Source organism: Dermacentor albipictus, chromosome 10, assembly GCF_038994185.2.
Source record: "Dermacentor albipictus isolate Rhodes 1998 colony chromosome 10, USDA_Dalb.pri_finalv2, whole genome shotgun sequence".
In the NCBI taxonomy this organism is placed as follows: Eukaryota; Metazoa; Arthropoda; class Arachnida; order Ixodida; family Ixodidae; genus Dermacentor; species Dermacentor albipictus.
In genome coordinates, this window is record NC_091830.1 from 4,776,034 (window position 1) to 4,792,264 (window position 16,231).

At 42.0% G+C, this 16,231-nt stretch overlaps 2 protein-coding genes across 3 annotated transcripts; one reads left to right on the top strand and one right to left on the bottom strand.

Moving 5' to 3' along the window:
- Positions 1-19: 19 nt before the first annotated feature.
- On the top strand, positions 20-10,227 carry Fibp (acidic fibroblast growth factor intracellular-binding protein). Of its 2 annotated transcripts, XM_065454441.2 has the most exons (9): positions 21-189; positions 446-644; positions 1,277-1,403; positions 4,055-4,155; positions 5,684-5,817; positions 7,837-8,012; positions 9,207-9,293; positions 9,864-9,961; positions 10,050-10,227. In XM_065454441.2, exons 1-9 carry the CDS (start codon positions 105-107, stop codon positions 10,126-10,128), a joined length of 1,086 nt encoding a protein of 361 aa, XP_065310513.1. In that variant the 5' UTR covers positions 21-104; the 3' UTR covers positions 10,129-10,227. The 2 variants fall into 2 exon arrangements, with proteins under 2 accessions (XP_065310514.1, XP_065310513.1); XM_065454442.2 differs by lacking the exon at positions 9,207-9,293 and having other exon boundaries at positions 20-189.
- A 3,775-nt stretch (positions 10,228-14,002) lies between these two features.
- pen-2 (presenilin enhancer) lies at positions 14,003-14,654 on the bottom strand. The gene has a single exon (XM_065454455.2). It carries the CDS (start codon positions 14,472-14,474, stop codon positions 14,169-14,171), a length of 306 nt encoding a protein of 101 aa, XP_065310527.1. The 5' UTR covers positions 14,475-14,654; the 3' UTR covers positions 14,003-14,168.
- Between the last annotated feature and the right edge of the window lie 1,577 nt (positions 14,655-16,231).

Sequence of the window (16,231 nt, forward strand, 5' to 3'; positions counted from 1 at the left end):
GAAACCACGGCAACAATGCATTTTGGTTTCGCTTTCGTCGAAGTGCGGTCGCTGCGGTGTCGTGTGGTCTTGCATCCGTTGTCCGTATACATCACGGCTCGTACATGTTGGCTGAGGTTGACGTCTTTGTGGGGAACAACACGTTGATTGACCCAGAAGTATTTCAACTATGGCTCCAAGGCTACTCAGGTGATATTGCACTTGCGTTGATCAACATTTCTGCTACTCGTAGCCTGCCATTTGTAGCATTGTCGGGCATCTTTGAATGGATGTTCGTGTACTATCCGCAATAATTGTGCGCGGAAGATACGTTCGCCGAGAAATTGTACGTCAGTACCATTACAAGTTTGCACGTCGACAAAAAAGTGCCTCTCTCTCTCTAGTTAAAGGAGCAAAAAGGAAAACACCTTTTACGTGCGTATGACCGAATGCCCTGTGGTTTCAGCGCAAGATGCGGCTGTCACACTGCACCATAATGAACGCATGAAGGAATCTGATATACCTCTGGACTTGCTAAAGAGCGATGTCTTAGATCACTACCGGACCCTCCAAATGCTTGAAAGACTCCTACACAGTCCTGTTCACCTCGCCGAGCAATGGACGTTCCAGCTAGCGCCGCAGACTCAGCGAATGCTCATTGCCAGGTAATGTTTGCCAGAAGCGCGCGATGCATCAGAACTTCTTCGAACGGGGATTCTGCTGGAGCATAGAGTGGGCTTGTCGCTTCTTAACGAAGAGATAAAGAATCGTGCAAATGCTTTTAGATTATGAGAACAGGATTCACATTCAACTATATAGTTAAGCATTCAGCGACACATACACACACATCATAAGAAGCCAACAAACAAGGACACCAAGGACAACACACGGGAAATTACTTGTGCTTAATAACTGAAATAAAGAAATGGTAAATTAATGGAAATGAAAGTGGATGAAGAAACAACATGCCGCAGGTGGGGAACGATCCCACGTCTTTTGCATTACGCGTGCGATGATATATATATATATATATATATATATATATATATATATATATATATTATAGTCGTAAGTAAACTATTATCTAGGCTAAGCCAGTATATGTTTGTTTCTTGTTTCCCCTATTTATAATGTGTCTTATAGTTAGTTTCCATATCTTCTTGAATACATTGGTGAAGTTCCCAGAGTACTGTAGCATATTTCCACATGTATTCGATTGAAATTTGTCTCAGCGCATTTCTTTGTGCATCCAACTTGCATAATGTCGGAGTGTCATTGATGTAGAGTTACATTTCAGGTACTATGACTTCGACCAAAATGTTGTGAGAGAGTTCCTAGGAAAGAAACTGTCTTCACGAAACCGTAAGGACCTGGATGAAGTCAGTGAGAAGACTGGCGTTGACATCAAAAGCTGCAGGCGTCAGGTCTGTGATGTTGTATTGGCCTGCTTGGTGTGAATGGATGCAGCAGCGCATAGCTAGTTTTGATAGCACAACATGAGGATAAAGAGAATTTATTGACAGAAAATGTGCTGTCCTACGTCGTCTTTGTTGTGTTGTCATACTACCCAAGCCAGCTGTGAATCCACCCAAGCTTGCTCATCTTTCTGTCCTTTTGGATTATACTCCACCTACTTTGTACTGCACCATTTTTGATAGCTGCAGTGACATTGTAACTTGTAGTGCTAGAAAAGAAAATATTTTTCGTTTTTTCACACAAGAGTACCGTGTTTTCCTATGTATAAGACGATATTTTTTTCCCTAAAATTTTAAATGGTACATCTTATGTATGCATAAAACCAAGTGTGGTGGCGCGACGAATGTACAAGTATTTCTTTAGGAGTGCAAGAAACTGTGCACGGCAGCATTTTGAAAGAAAAAAATGAATCTTGTTTTAACATTGTAGCGACCTGGTGACAGATGCCAGCTCCAAGGGCTTGCCGTGTAGGCAGTGCGGCTACCATAGCAACCGTGCTAAAGTAGGTGTGTCTTATACACAAGCGCATCTTATATACCAGTATTTTCTTAGAATGTTGCAAAAAGTAGCGGTTACATCTTATACAAAGGTGCAACTTATACAATGGAAAATACAGTATTCAATTTGCTCAAACCAAACAAAAAGGCTAGCTTTTTTAAAGACGTACATGAAGCAGTCTCTTTCGCATTCTCATACAAACACTGACAAAATGTAAACAACAGCTTTAAACAGCGCAACACAGGATGCAGCAAAAGAACCACGAGACAAGCTATTAACAAACGCTATACTGCCGACAAATCTCAATCATTGAAAAAAAGAAAAAAGCAAAGCCCTATATTGGAATATACATGCACCTTGCTATTGGATAGTCTCAGGCATTCATCCCCCACCCATTATGCCTGTGTAGCTTCTAAATTTCATATATTCGCAGCTTGTGCTTGGGATGAATGGGGACCATATGCATGGACTCGCAGTGTGGAATCTTGTTCAAGCTAATGATCGGTGTACACTGTTACATATCATTATCTGCCAACAGTCATATTACATTTTGTTACAATAGGAAAAAGAACCAAGTAGTGGAAAGGGTTTTATGTGCATTGCCACATTCATGTTGTAGCTTTTGAAAGGAATTGTGGTGGGCAAGAACTAGGACCTCTAGTCATGACCACTATTCTTTCATGTTACAATTTGGTGCATCAGCTAGCTGCAACCTGTCGCAGCTGTTGCTGCTTTTCATCAGAGAACTCCAGTGCTATTGAAGCCTGTGACTAAAGGAGTACTGGCACATATATATGCACATATATATATTTTTTTAAGTTTTAGAAACTCTATACTACACGTACCTGCATGTATTAGAATATGTAGTATAGGGTTTCTAAAACCTAAAAAAAAAATACATTTAATTATCCACAAGAAAAGTAGAAAAATACCTATAAAAGAGGGGTCAGACAAGGAGACGCAATCTCTGCAATGCTATTCACTGCATGCCTGGAAGAAGTATTCAAGCTATTAAACTGAGAAGGCTTGGGAGTAAGGATCAACGGTGAACATCTCAGCAACCTTCGGTTTGCAGATGACATTGTCCTGTTCAGCAACACTGGGGACGAGTTACAACAAATGCTTGAGCACCTTAACAGAGAGAATATAAAAGTGGGGCTGAAAATTAATATGCAGAAGACAAAGATAATGATCAATAGGCGGGCAAGGGAACAAGAGTTCAGGATCGCCAGTCAGCCTCTACAGTCTGTCAAAGAGTATGTTTACCAAGGTCAATTGCTCACAGGGGACCCTGATCATGAGAAGGAAATTTACAAAAGAATGAAAATTGGTTGGAGTGCATACAGCAGACATTGTCAGATCCTGACTGGAAGCTTACTATTATCATTAAAAAGAAATGTGTACAATTAGTGCATTCTACTGGTGTTAACATATGGGGCGGAACCTTGGAGACTGACAGATGCTTGAGAATAAGTTAAGGATCATGCAAAGAGCGATGGAATGAAGAATTTTAGGCGTAACGTTAAGAGACTGGATGAGAGTGGTGTGAATCAGAGAGCAAACGGGCATAGCCAACTATCTAATTGACATTAAGAGAAAAAAAATGGAGCTGGGCAGGTCATGTAATGCATAGGTTAAATAACCGGTGGACCATTAGGGTTACAGAATGGTGTCAAGAGAAGGAAAGCGCAGTCGAGGACGGTGGAATACAAGGTGGGGCAATGAAATTAAGCAATTTGCAGGTGCTAGTTGGAATTGTTGGCGCAGGGCAGGGGTAATTAGAGATTGCAGGAAGAGGCCTTTGTCCTGCAGTGGACATAAAATAGGTTGATGATGATGGTCATACTACATGCTTCTTGCTCATAAAATGATCACACTTAGCAAATATGAACGTTGCGAAACACTTATAAGACATTCTGAATTTATAATGAAGTTGTTTTGAAATGCCGTAGCTGGCATCATCGAAATTATTTTGAAATCGTGACACAGATAAAAATTTCCTGACGTGATGTAGCATAAGGTTAGGTATAATATGTTGTTCATAAAGAATTACCAAAGTGCTGAACACACTTTTTATTGTTCTCTGTACTTATTGTTCCAGTTTGACAACATCAAACGAGTTTATAAATCAGTTGAAGAGCTACCAGGGCCTTTGACCAAGAACATACAGATCCATTTTCTGCTTCCCGAAGAACTGGCAAGGTGATTGCTTACATATTGAAACCCTTCCTTGGGACATGCAACATACAAGTCCCTTGCGTGTTCTTGTTGAGCGCCTTAGTGACGCGCCGAGCTTCTACATGGAACGCCCAAGTGAGAAGAGAGCCTGATTTCTATACATGTGTAGTCATCTAACAAAGACATGTTGACATGTCACCATTTCTAACTAAAAGAAAATTCTGGCAGAGCCTATCTCACGATAAATGGCGCCGATAATACAATTAGCATTGAAGCAATGTAGTGGCATGCTGTATAGCCACCGCCAAAACGTGCCATGTATGAGGTGTGTGTGTGCAGCCGTGCTCCTAGTTCCGGACACCTTGCGCCACCTAGCAGCACCACCACAAAGTCTGCGCGTGGTGCAAGTCTGAATACACCCAGTGTCTCATGTAAATTGTGCTAGAATTACAAAATATACAAGTGCCACATAGCTGGACAGAAGGGAGGTAATGTTGTTTGTTGTTAATTGCAGCAAGTCAGACTATTTTTTATATTTTGCCTAATTACATAATTAGTTATCAATTAATTAACTTCTCAGGTATTGTAATCAGATCAGAATTGTCAATAAAGATGTTGTAAGCCATCATTAAAAATTCCTGATCCTCAATATGTGCTACATAAATGTTTTTTCCCAGCATTAAAGAAAGCCCGCAAAACATGGGAAAGTACCGTGCGAGTAGTCGCGCAGCATTTCTTTGCAGGCTTGGAAAATGTTTTTATGTAGCATGTAAAAATCAATAATCAAATTAGTAGAACAACAGTCAAATCGCTGATTACTGACAATGCTAAATGTTTAACAAACATACATGACACAAGAAAAAAAACTGTGCAAGACTGATTATTTTTTGTTATTGGTAAAGGTGCAATATATAGAGTCGAGCCTTGATATGGCGAAGTTGATCACATCAATATTAACGTGTAATGAATATATGCTTATAACAAATATTGGATATAACAAAGGTATTTTCGTTCTGGATGTAACTTCATTATGTAACCAGGTCCAACTATATTATCTATTAAATAACTATTTCAACAGCATCAAAATATTTGTCTTCATCTTGTTTCAAGCATCGAGTTATGCAGACAAACAATGACAACAAAAAATAAGTATCTAAGCATGGACATAAACAAGGGCTGGTGTAACGTAAAACTATTCCAATCTGTTTTTGTTCCAAATCAGCCATTAGCCTCCTCTGATAGGACAAAATTGCCCAGGCTTTGCCCATATGGGCATAGCACCCTCCCATGAGGGCTGTACCCAAACTATTCTGACCTATAGCGGAGAGCTATAGTGGCAGATTTGGTACATATAAAAACAGATTGGAATAGCTTTATGTTATGCCGGCCCAGACTAGCATAAACTTATTTTCTTCTGCAGCATGCTGTTGTACATGTGTACCTCAGTGCATGCAGTTTCCAAGTTTATGTATGTGTGCCAGACATTTCGCATATAGCAAATATTTATTTTATTGATAACATCTGGCTGTTTACTTGGCACCTCTTTTAACAGAAAGTATGCAGCTATTGTGTACGTAACTCACAACCGATTTGAAACTGGCAAAAAGAAGCTTGGTTACCTACGTCTAGAGGACTTCATCTTCTGTGCTGATCATATGATCCACTCATGGAGCTGCAGAAACCCAAGTAATCATGTTTCTTTTGTTATTGTTGTTGTTGTCATTGTTCTCAACTTCTGCGATGATCACATGATCCACTTGTAGAGCTGGAAAAACCCAACCAATCACGTCTTTTTCTTTTTTTTCACTTTTGAGCTGCTAATGAAATTCATTTGTTTGATTGAACATACACCATATTTCATACGTCTAACCCACAGCAAAGATGCAAAAGTGCAAAGTGAGGGTGCAACTTCACGGCAATGCGTATTGGATTGCCATGATGCCACATCTAAAGCTGATCACAAGACGATCACAAGGAAGAAGACAGGACAGGCGCCAACTAACAACTGAGGTTTATTCGAGGAAAACACTTAAATATCAGTCCATGCCAGCGCAGGCGCATCAGGGTATCAGCAGCAGAAAAGAAGAAAAACCCAAAATCAGAAAAAACCAATGGCATGGCTCAGCTAAACATATTACCTAGGAAACGTGCCTCCCTATTGTAAAGCATGACCGATGTGTCACTGATGCATGCTTGTCCCTTCTTTCTTATATAATATGCGTCTAGAAGTTCTTGTGGTATTTCGTTATTGCACTTGCGCAGGATCTTAACCTGGTTGAGCAGAGGCCTGCATTTATGATCTAAGCAATGCATGGGTAAATGACGTTGCTCCCGGTTTATAATTGACCCTTCGTGTTCTCGGATTCGCACGTTCAAACAACGGCCCGCCTGGCCTATGTAGGTTTTGCCGCATGTCAGGGGATTCTGATAAATAACGCCAACTTGGCAATCTACATGGGGGTTCTTGTGTTTCACGCCGCAGCCACCTTGCCTCTTTCTGGCGTGAAGTCTCCCAATGCGGGCGCAAAGGTGACTCAGCTTGCAAAGAGCCGAGAAAACGAGTGGGACACTATGCTTGGTTGCTATCTTCTTCAGATTGTGCGCAGTTCTGTGAACATATGGAATTGCGACTGGCTTTGAAGCTTTGTTGATAAGTGTTAAGTGTTTTTCTCGAATAAACCTCAGTTGTTAGTTAGCGCCTGTCCTGTCTTCTTCCTTGTGATCGTCTACAAAGCGCAACCAATCTTTCCAAATAAAGCAAAATATTTGCTTCACAGTATATCTGTGCTTTAATAGAAAATTTGTGTATGAAAGCTCTCTGTATTGCTCTGCAGTCACACTGTGTTTCCACAAAAAAGCGACAGTTAAAGTGGGTTTGACAGAACATACAAAATAAAATCACTTATGGAACTTTGCTTTATGCCTGAAGAGTTGCCTCATTGCTTTTCTAAAGACTTGAACATAGTTGCACACCATTATATAGGTTTTCCTCATTTTCTAAGGGGTGTATTTCAGGGGTAGGCTAAATGTACAAATATATGCCGCCTGTTTCTGCAGCGCAACTGACCGGATACCACACACAATGCAATCTCGTAGCATGTGATCTAAAGCACTGCCAAAATTTCAATTGTCAGCTACTCTGTGAATGTCTACTAGGAATTCATTAATTGGCTTGCCTTCCATTGACAACGACTGAAGAATTTGTAGCTTTCGGTGATTTCCTGTCTCTTGGGACTGTAGTGCTCACTCAAAACTTATATGGCTCCTTCTTACGTCAAAGCATTTGGCTTTTGCAGAGCCACCTTCCCTGCCAGCACTTGGATCACATGCATATATAACATGGCAACCACCAATGCTTTTTTCTTAGTCGAGTCTTCAGTCACATTCGCTTCGAAGCATGCTTCTACTTTAATGAGGCAAATTTGATGAAGTTAAGGTCAACTCAAAGTATTTTCCTACTCGTTGTTTGGCTAGTTGGTTCATACTTCATTTCGAGTCATTTACACCATTATCAAAAGGTCTTTCCTTTGCTGCCCATAAGTTGCTGGGCACATACTAGAAAGTGCAAAGGTTCCCATATGATGCAAGCTTGCGTTAAGGCAAGCACAGTTTTGCCGTACCTGTCAAAGCCATAAAACATGCAAAGCCACGTGACTGTTGTTGGGGCCTAGCTCTTAAGTCACTTGATGGCATGAAATGTTGCAGACTGCAAGTACGAAGAATCTGGCATGGAGATGGACCGTGAGTTTCTTCAGCACCTCCGTGAGATGAAGTTGCTTCTGGACAAGGACCACATAGACAGGCTCAAGGATTCTGTTCTCTTCTCACTGCGCAGTCAGATCTCCAAGCACACTTTGCAAGATGTTGAATCCAATTTTAAGGTGGGCAGCATGCAGTACCTGTTCTCTAAAAAATAAATGCAGTGTCTTTGTGTATCCTCTGTTAAATGGCTGATGTTCTAAAAGTGCCACGCCTCAATTTGACCATACATGTAAGAGGGTGCTTAAGGGGAGCCTTTCGCTTGGAGCCAACACCCATTTCTCTCTTTAAATACATGTATCATGCAGAAATGCTCTCATGAGATAACCGCCAGACTGACTTGAAGTAAATTTGTTGCATTTGAGAGAGAAAGCCGATTTCCATAGACTGAAGCAAGCAGAACTTTAATATAGGACCTCACACATTTTAGAATATCTGCTTAAAATTGCTTAAGTTTAAAAATTATTGAAACTTGAAGTTTACAAATACATCACTCTGCTCCAAAGACATATCGCAGTTCTGTAAATTGCATTTGTTAGAGAATCTCGAGTGGGAAAATTTGCTACACAAGCTAACTGCTAACGTGAAGTTATTACAATGCTTATGAGCATCTTACAACAATCCTACTCACAAATTAGTGAAAAATTTCAGAGCGGCATACAATACAAAATTGTGATATCATTTTCTACTGCTATATAGAGTTGTAAACATGACACTTGAGTGGTGTCTTTTTTCCTTTCCAATTTCCGATAATTTTGTTTACAAAACATTGATGGCCTAAGTAATGTATCTGCTTCCTACAGTCACTAGATTTCAACATTTTCTTTTAAGTGCAACAAACCTAATCAAATTCTGCACATTCATTGCCAAATAAAATGATTTTTCTATGATTATTTAATTAGGAGGCACCAATTTAAAGCTTTATCCTAAAGCCTGTGGGAACAGGTGAATGTTCTGCCCAAGCAGTTCAGTTTGAAATATCCACTCTGAGTATGGTTCACTAATGCTGGAAAACAATATTTTACCTGTATAGTTTCTGTAAGGACACCTATGTCAGGCTTTGTTCCTCAATGTGTAAGCATAAACTGCATGATACTGCTAGTAGTACCAAGTACTCTGCTGTTTCCCAGCATATAGAAGCATTATAGAAATTACATGGGACACCTTTTGTGGTAATGAAAGCTATTAAGTTATATTTATTAGCAATTAAGTGTATCTTAAACTATGGTTACTGTGTGGGTATAGAGGCACCCAAGCTCTTGTACTTCACAGCCATTGCTGGTCTGTCGTTTCATAACTGCTTATTGGTTTTCCAGTCACTGACACGAACACTTGTCAACATTGCATACGGGCTGAACCACAGTAAAGATCTCAGAGATTTCTTCATAGACATTGTCGAGAAAGTAAGTGCTCCCAACTACAGCAGAAACTGACTACTCGAGCTCTGCACATGGTAAAGCTGCAATTACTGGACACAAATGCACCAGTCTTTTGTTGATTGCTTGTGCTTTTCTGGCAAGACCCCAATGCAGTGAACAGCCATGTTCGACGAATCCACTGTCATAAGCACCAGCATGTCTGGCAGTAGTCTCACTTTTAAATGTATGTGTGTTAATCAACTAATGGGCACTGGCATCTGCTGATGGTTTTCTCAACAATGGTTAGTGCCATTCCTAGCTACTTTCCAGTTTAAACACTTCCTGTTGGCGTCGGTGCACCAATGTATACTGGTAATATAGACAGCATGTCCATGCTATCATTCAGACATGAATAGTTGCAGCAGACTAATTTAGTGCCTAATGAACTACCTGCGTAGTTTTGAAGAAATCATATTTGCAAGTATAAGGCTTGGAGCAAGCCTGCCTATTGGTAAACTGCAATTATTATTATTGCATTTGTCTAGTTTTCTATAGCATGCACTTAGTGTTATCCATATGTGAATGCTCGTTGGTTCTAAAGCTTTTGCCTTGCAGATCATAGAACCCTGTAGAACTGCCCACTGGACATTGGACGAAATGCAATTAGTCATGGATGCTTTTGTGAAGAGCCCACAGAGTGTCACTTTTGCACAGTAAGGAAACATTTCAATCTTGTCTCAACTTGTTCCCTTCATTGCTTCTTTAATTTAGTTCTACAGGAGCTTCACTTGCTCTTTGCAGTGACCTTCATCTCCATGAAGTCTGGGTTCGCTATGCAGAAACAATGGCCAAATGTGTCTACAAGCTCTACTCAGCATAGACCCTCCTGAATGTGTGTGCCACATCAATACAGCATTCAAGATTAGAAAATGAAGCACTTTGAAAATAAACTATGCAATAAATATGTCAATAGGCTGGATAGGTAGGCTAGTTGGTATTGCATTACTGTGTTGAAACTTAGTGCAGCAATCGTCTGTTGTCTTTTCCTGCACTCTGAGTTTTGATACAGTAATGTATATCTCACAGGCTAAGTTGTGGCTTTGTGCCATATTTAAATTGCTTTGACCACAGTCACAGTGAAGATCAGTAGCTTTATTAAGTTACTATTTAATCTGTTTGATAAGGCTGTCTCTCTTGTTCCTTGTCTTAACCATGTGCGAACTATATATATTGTGTGTACATTTAAACCTTGATATAAGGAACTTTAATATAACGAAATTTTCGGTATAACGGAGTATCTTACTTTTCGTGCCTCTTGCCCATAGAATACCATGTATTTAGAACCTCAATATAACGAATTGCGCTTCAGCCGCAAAGGAATGCCGAGACAATAAATGGAAACTTCCGCGGACGCAGATGGTCAAATGGTTGAACTACAAGCGCTGCTTGCAAACGCACCTCTCAAATCGCGCTCCGCGCGACAACCGAAGTGGAGCCACATCATGTTCCGTATGAAGTCCAACTGCGGTAATATCCTATCGCGGCTCGGGCACTTTGTGCTTTAGGTGCGAGTGAAAGTGTCCGAGGGTGACAGAAAGATAGTGGCTTCACAAGTTCCGCCTTCCCGCATGAGCAGAGAGGGGGGCGGAGCGAGCTCGTGGTAACCCGATCAAGCGCGCGCGAAAGCTGGGGGGCAGGGGTAAGTTGGTGCATCGCGATTGCTAGTGCATGTCACGGCCATGGCTACACATGGCTGTGAGCGCGGCAGAGTGCATACGCAGCCACGCAGCTTGCTTTAGAGGTAATCTGCCGCATGTGCAAAAAGTGACCGTGCCGAGACAGCATCGTATCATGTTAGCTGCCTTCCCGCATGCTTAATATTGGAGGTTGCGTAATCTCGAGTCTCGGTGACTTGTTGGAGCGAGAGGCAGACGAAGCATTCGGTCCCTGCTGCGGGCACTTTTCATGATAGCGTCATCCCAGTGCAGCCGACGCTATCAGCTGTGGGGGCTTCGCTTAATTCGTACCACTGATGTGAAGATACCGTCGATGTGGCATGAAACCGTATCGTTCGTTGCCGACTCCGAAACTCGTCAAAATCAATTGTTTTCCTATTCAAATTTGCTTCCTTTGATTACCCAATAATTAGAGAATTTATACGGCCCCTTGTAAGAAAAATCGATCTGGCGACTGTACTTGTCTGCACAAAAGTTCGAATTTCAATACAACGAAATTTTGATATACCTAAGCATATTGCCCATACTTCATTATATCGAGGTTTGTGTGTGTGTGTGTATACAGATATATAAACACACACACATATACAGTTCCATTAACCTTAACCATTTCATCTGCCCAAACTAGTACGCAGTTAAGACAAGGAATTATATATATATATATATATATATATATATATATATATATATATATATATATATATATATATATATATATATATATATATAATCATTTATTGTCCCTTAAAGGCCCCTGTCAGGGTATTACATAAGGGGGGAGCGTATACAAGGTAGATAATAAAAACAAAGGTAATAAGAATGTAACAATGCAACACAGGGATATAAAAAGAAGCAAAGGACGCAATAATTAAAACGGTGCTTGTCAATATTGCCTTTATGCCACGAGTGCTACACACGTCGGCGAATGATTAGGGCAGCAGGGTGAGTACACCATGGTTACAGGGAAAGAAAACCAAAAAAACTCAATACAGGAAAAACGGCAAAATTTCATATGAACACAAATCGGAGCAAAAATAACATGTCAACCCAGATGATTTAACAACATTGCCTTAAACCTTGTCGCGTCGTGCTCATTAGTTGGTGAATCAGGCAGCAAGTTCCATTCTTCAATTGCGGCAGGGAAGAAGGAACTCGTTGGACGCTACTTGAATTGAATAGGCGGTACGATGTACAAATATATATATATATAAAGAGAGAGAGATAAGGAGGGAGGGAGATATATTGCAGCAAAGAAGAGGAATACTATACGGAGTCATACTCTCCAGTGCTGTTCTCGGGGGAACGCCGCTCATTCTGAGAGTCTGAGCCGTGTGGCGGCAGCTGGCCCAACCGTTGGTGGCTAATAATCACCTTTACAATGTATATATATATATATATATATATATATATATATATAAAGTCTGGGAATGAAGAAGACGAAGGCAAAAGCTAACGACAGTCTCTGGACATCATCATTACCTTGCTTATAAATAAACCCCATTTAGCTGCTACATTTTATGGTAACTGCCAATAACTTGACTACAAATCAAATGATGAAAAATAGGCAGCAGAATGTAGACAGTCAACTACATCTTCAATTCGAGGATACACATACTCTTTGGCGACTGTGTTTAGTCTTCTGTAATTGACACAATACCCTCCATAATCCATCCTTCTTGACCAATATTACTGGTGCTGCCCAGACTGGAAGACTCTTGAATAATTCCTTTATTTCCTAGCTTGGCCGTCATTTTCTCAGGGATAACTGTCCTGCATGTTGATAATGCAAAATAAGGCTTTTGTCAGATGGGCTGTGCAGATATCCGCTATCAATTCTGTGATGGACATGGGAATGCAGGAGTGAAGCCTGTGTCACCTTGCGTGAAATCAAACATGGAAAGATATGCCAAAAGAACTTGTGTGAGAATATGGCACTCATTTGAGGACAGACTTTCTAATCATTTTTATAATTTGATATTGAAACTGTTTCAGTGCATAGGAGAGCTAACACCAAAGTGCACCTCCTCACTTCGTGTAGCAATAGAACTATACGCGATTTTGTCAAATTCAGCAAGCTTCATGTAACATAGAAGAAGAGTGGGGATGGAAGAACAACTAAATGCCCACAAATACGAGGCTTGATTCTTCATAGAATCATAGACAGAATGTAGCACAAGTATGTCCTTCCATGCGCAATTCGCCGCAAATGGCTGGGCAGCAGTGTCAAATGATGAAAGGTTGGCATTAGTAGCAAGGACAGAGTGTCAGCAGGGACCATGGTACCAGCAGCAAATCATCCAAAACAATAATATTATCTTTGTTTGACGATGGTATTTCAGCAAGTGCAGAAAGCAGCACGCTTTCCACAGCAATTTCATCTGCGACACAGTTAACAGAAGCCCCAGAATTCTGAATTTCTAATATGACCTCATGGGTACGGCACTGCAGTACCAGAAATTGTTTTCAAAACTTCTTCACTGAATAAAACGCTTGCTATACAAGTGCCACGGGGAGGAAGACTCCTATGCAGCCACCACGAAATGAGACACCACCGTTCTAGGAAAACGTAACTTTGCAACCAAGCCGATCCTTGAAGGCCATGCTCGCGACAGAAAGTGTAAAACTGGAGTCTACTAATGCAAATCAACGCATGCACTTTGTTCTTTAACATTATAACAAGCAGAGGAATGTTTGGCCCAGACGACTGCCCGGTGATATTACCTCTATCGGCGGCGCTATATATATATATATATAATGGTATTATGATAGATTATAAAATACAAATACAAGGCCTTTCCTGCCGCATGACAAGGTTTCTACCACTGTCTCCAAGTGTTTTGCTTGTAAGCGAGAATGCAGATTCCTAAGCTGATGGAAGCCTTGACATAAGTGAAAAGCGGTGTACAATTCCAAGTCAGTGCAAACATGCAATGTATAAAAGGTACCACAAACAGAAGAAAAATCAAACAACCACAAGGTGCGTTGTGCGTGCCGCAACCTGCAGTTTCAAAGAAACAATGCGGTTAAGAGCAATTTTAATGGAGCCGGCTACAGTGTAACGTTCACGGCGGTACTCGCACACCCGTGCACAACACAACCTCGCAAAAAGCAGCGAGTTCGCGGGTGCGACTCCCAACTGTTCGGACGACGCGTTGGCGTTCAGTCTTGCAACTGTTGCCGGGCGTTAGGGTATTCCCGTGGGAGTGATGAACGATATGGCATCACCGAAGGCTCCCCACTGGACGCGGTTGATCTGGAAGTACGCCACCCAGGCGACCAGCACAATGGTCCACAGCGAGGCGCCTATCGCCGACCTGATCACATACGCCTTGATCATCCGCTGCTCCTCGAACGGCTGTCGGATGAAGGCTTCCCGAAAGAACCAGACCGCATTCACCAGCCAAAGGAACGGCAGCGCGAAGAAACCGCCCCGGTAGTACCACCGACATAGCCGCAGCTTCTCGTCGTCCTTGACTTTTCGCAGGTCCATTTTTGCGATTCTTCCTAGCCTTTGTGGACCCGCTGGCCTAAGAAAACGCTCGTCACGCGCGCAGCAAGAGCTTCGAAATGTGACAAACGCATCTGACGATCAAACGACAGTTGGAACAGGCGTAGTAGGGCCCACGACTTCCCTGGATTGCATTGGCTTATTGTTGGCTCATGAAACCGAAATTACGACCAATGCCTCCTTTACTGTATGCCTGCCGCATCGCTAGTCTTCCCATTGGAGCGGAGGTTCCCGTAGTTCTGGGTAGTCGCGGAGAGACGGCGCTCGCAGCCGACCCACTTCCTGTTGCGGAGGAAGTGACGATTACTAGGCTGGCGCACGCTCGACCAATGGCTTGACCACGACCTACTGAACTCCAGACCTGCACAGATCTCCCTCCTCCAGCACGCCTAGTCTAGTTAGCCCCTTTTGCTGCTAGGGAAAGAACGTACGAGCAGAGTGGCGCTAGTTATAACCTGTTCGCTGTCGTCTGCTTCTGCGATGTGTTCAGCGTTCGTGTTGCCATTTCGGCAGGCACAAAGCGCTTGTATTGGCGGTAAAGGAATAAATTAACAAATTTACACAAGTAAACATATTTGCGAATTCTTTGCGTTTGCATAGTGTAACTAGAAGAAGCGGAGCGGTGCAAGAAATGTAAACAACGAGCATTGGTGGCAGCTGCAATGCTAGGTCGATGGCATAAATTTCCCTTTCCTAGCCTCCGCGAGAGACTGCAAAATTCTTTTGAAAGATTCATAGGATAATCTAGCATTTTTTAGTTGATTACAGATAGCCTAATGTCGTAGATGGCATTAGGATTTACTGCTGTGTGCCGTAGTGAAAGGCAGATGATGTGGTAAAAGTATATATAGTAAAAGTATTCACGAGTAAGTCCTCCGCCCGATATGTGCAATAGGTTGATCGATTCTGTTTCAATGGAAGGTGAGGATATCTTGTTTTTAATATCGTTGGATGTCTAGCTCAGTAGAAACCTTGCAAAAAATTAAGCGATCCCAGTTCTTTAAAACGTGCTGCACTGCAGGCCTTAAATCGTGTCACGGAACACTTTCCAAACTGTAAAGCTACCTTTCCTGCATGGTACGGCGGCAGCCTAACGGTGGTGCTTGAGATACGTACGCAGTGAAGCTGTGTGCATAATTCACTCTTTGAACTCGCGACGCATTCACGGACAACTTTTAAGGGTTAAAATGAGTGGTAATCGTTCTGTCGTCGAACATTACGGTGGCTTCAAGTGTCTAAAGAGCGGAGAAGGGAATTTTACAACGTGTACAATGAAACTGTTGTGTACGTTGTGAACGCCATACACAATGTATTTTATTATAATCTGCTTAAAGAAGGCAATAGGAGCGGCTATTTAACGCCATTTTAGAGAGCAGCGGACTACACGCTCCATTTTTTAGGTTCGGCCAGTCAACTTTTAGAGCCAAGTGACCGATCAAAGCCTTGTGACATCACTGTCACTGTGTTAGCAAAAATCATCAACTAGAGAAGCAGTTCGTCGCAACACAACAGCTGCCGTACTACTTACAACGCCGCACAGTCGCCAACCCCGTAGCAGACGAACAGGTTATAAAAGCGCCACCTACGGCCGTCGGTTGAACGAAAGTGGGCGCAAGCTGCTCCCATAGAAGCCGGATATCTGTGCAGGTCTGGAGTTCCAGTAGGTCGTGGGCTTGACGAGAGATTAGATTTGCAATGGCCACCGCAGCTAGCGCTCACAGCTGACCCGGGTAAACCCG

Coding starts and splice junctions, on each gene's coding strand:
- pen-2 (XM_065454455.2), bottom strand. CDS start 14,474: ATGGACCTGCGAAAAGTCAAGGACGACGAGAAGCTGCGGCTATGTCGG.
- Fibp (XM_065454441.2), top strand. CDS start 105: ATGTTGGCTGAGGTTGACGTCTTTGTGGGGAACAACACGTTGATTGAC. Junction 190..445: donor ATGGCTCCAAGGCTACTCAG/GTGATATTGCAC, acceptor CTGTGGTTTCAG/CGCAAGATGCGGCTGTCACA. Junction 1,404..4,054: donor TCAAAAGCTGCAGGCGTCAG/GTCTGTGATGTT, acceptor TTATTGTTCCAG/TTTGACAACATCAAACGAGT.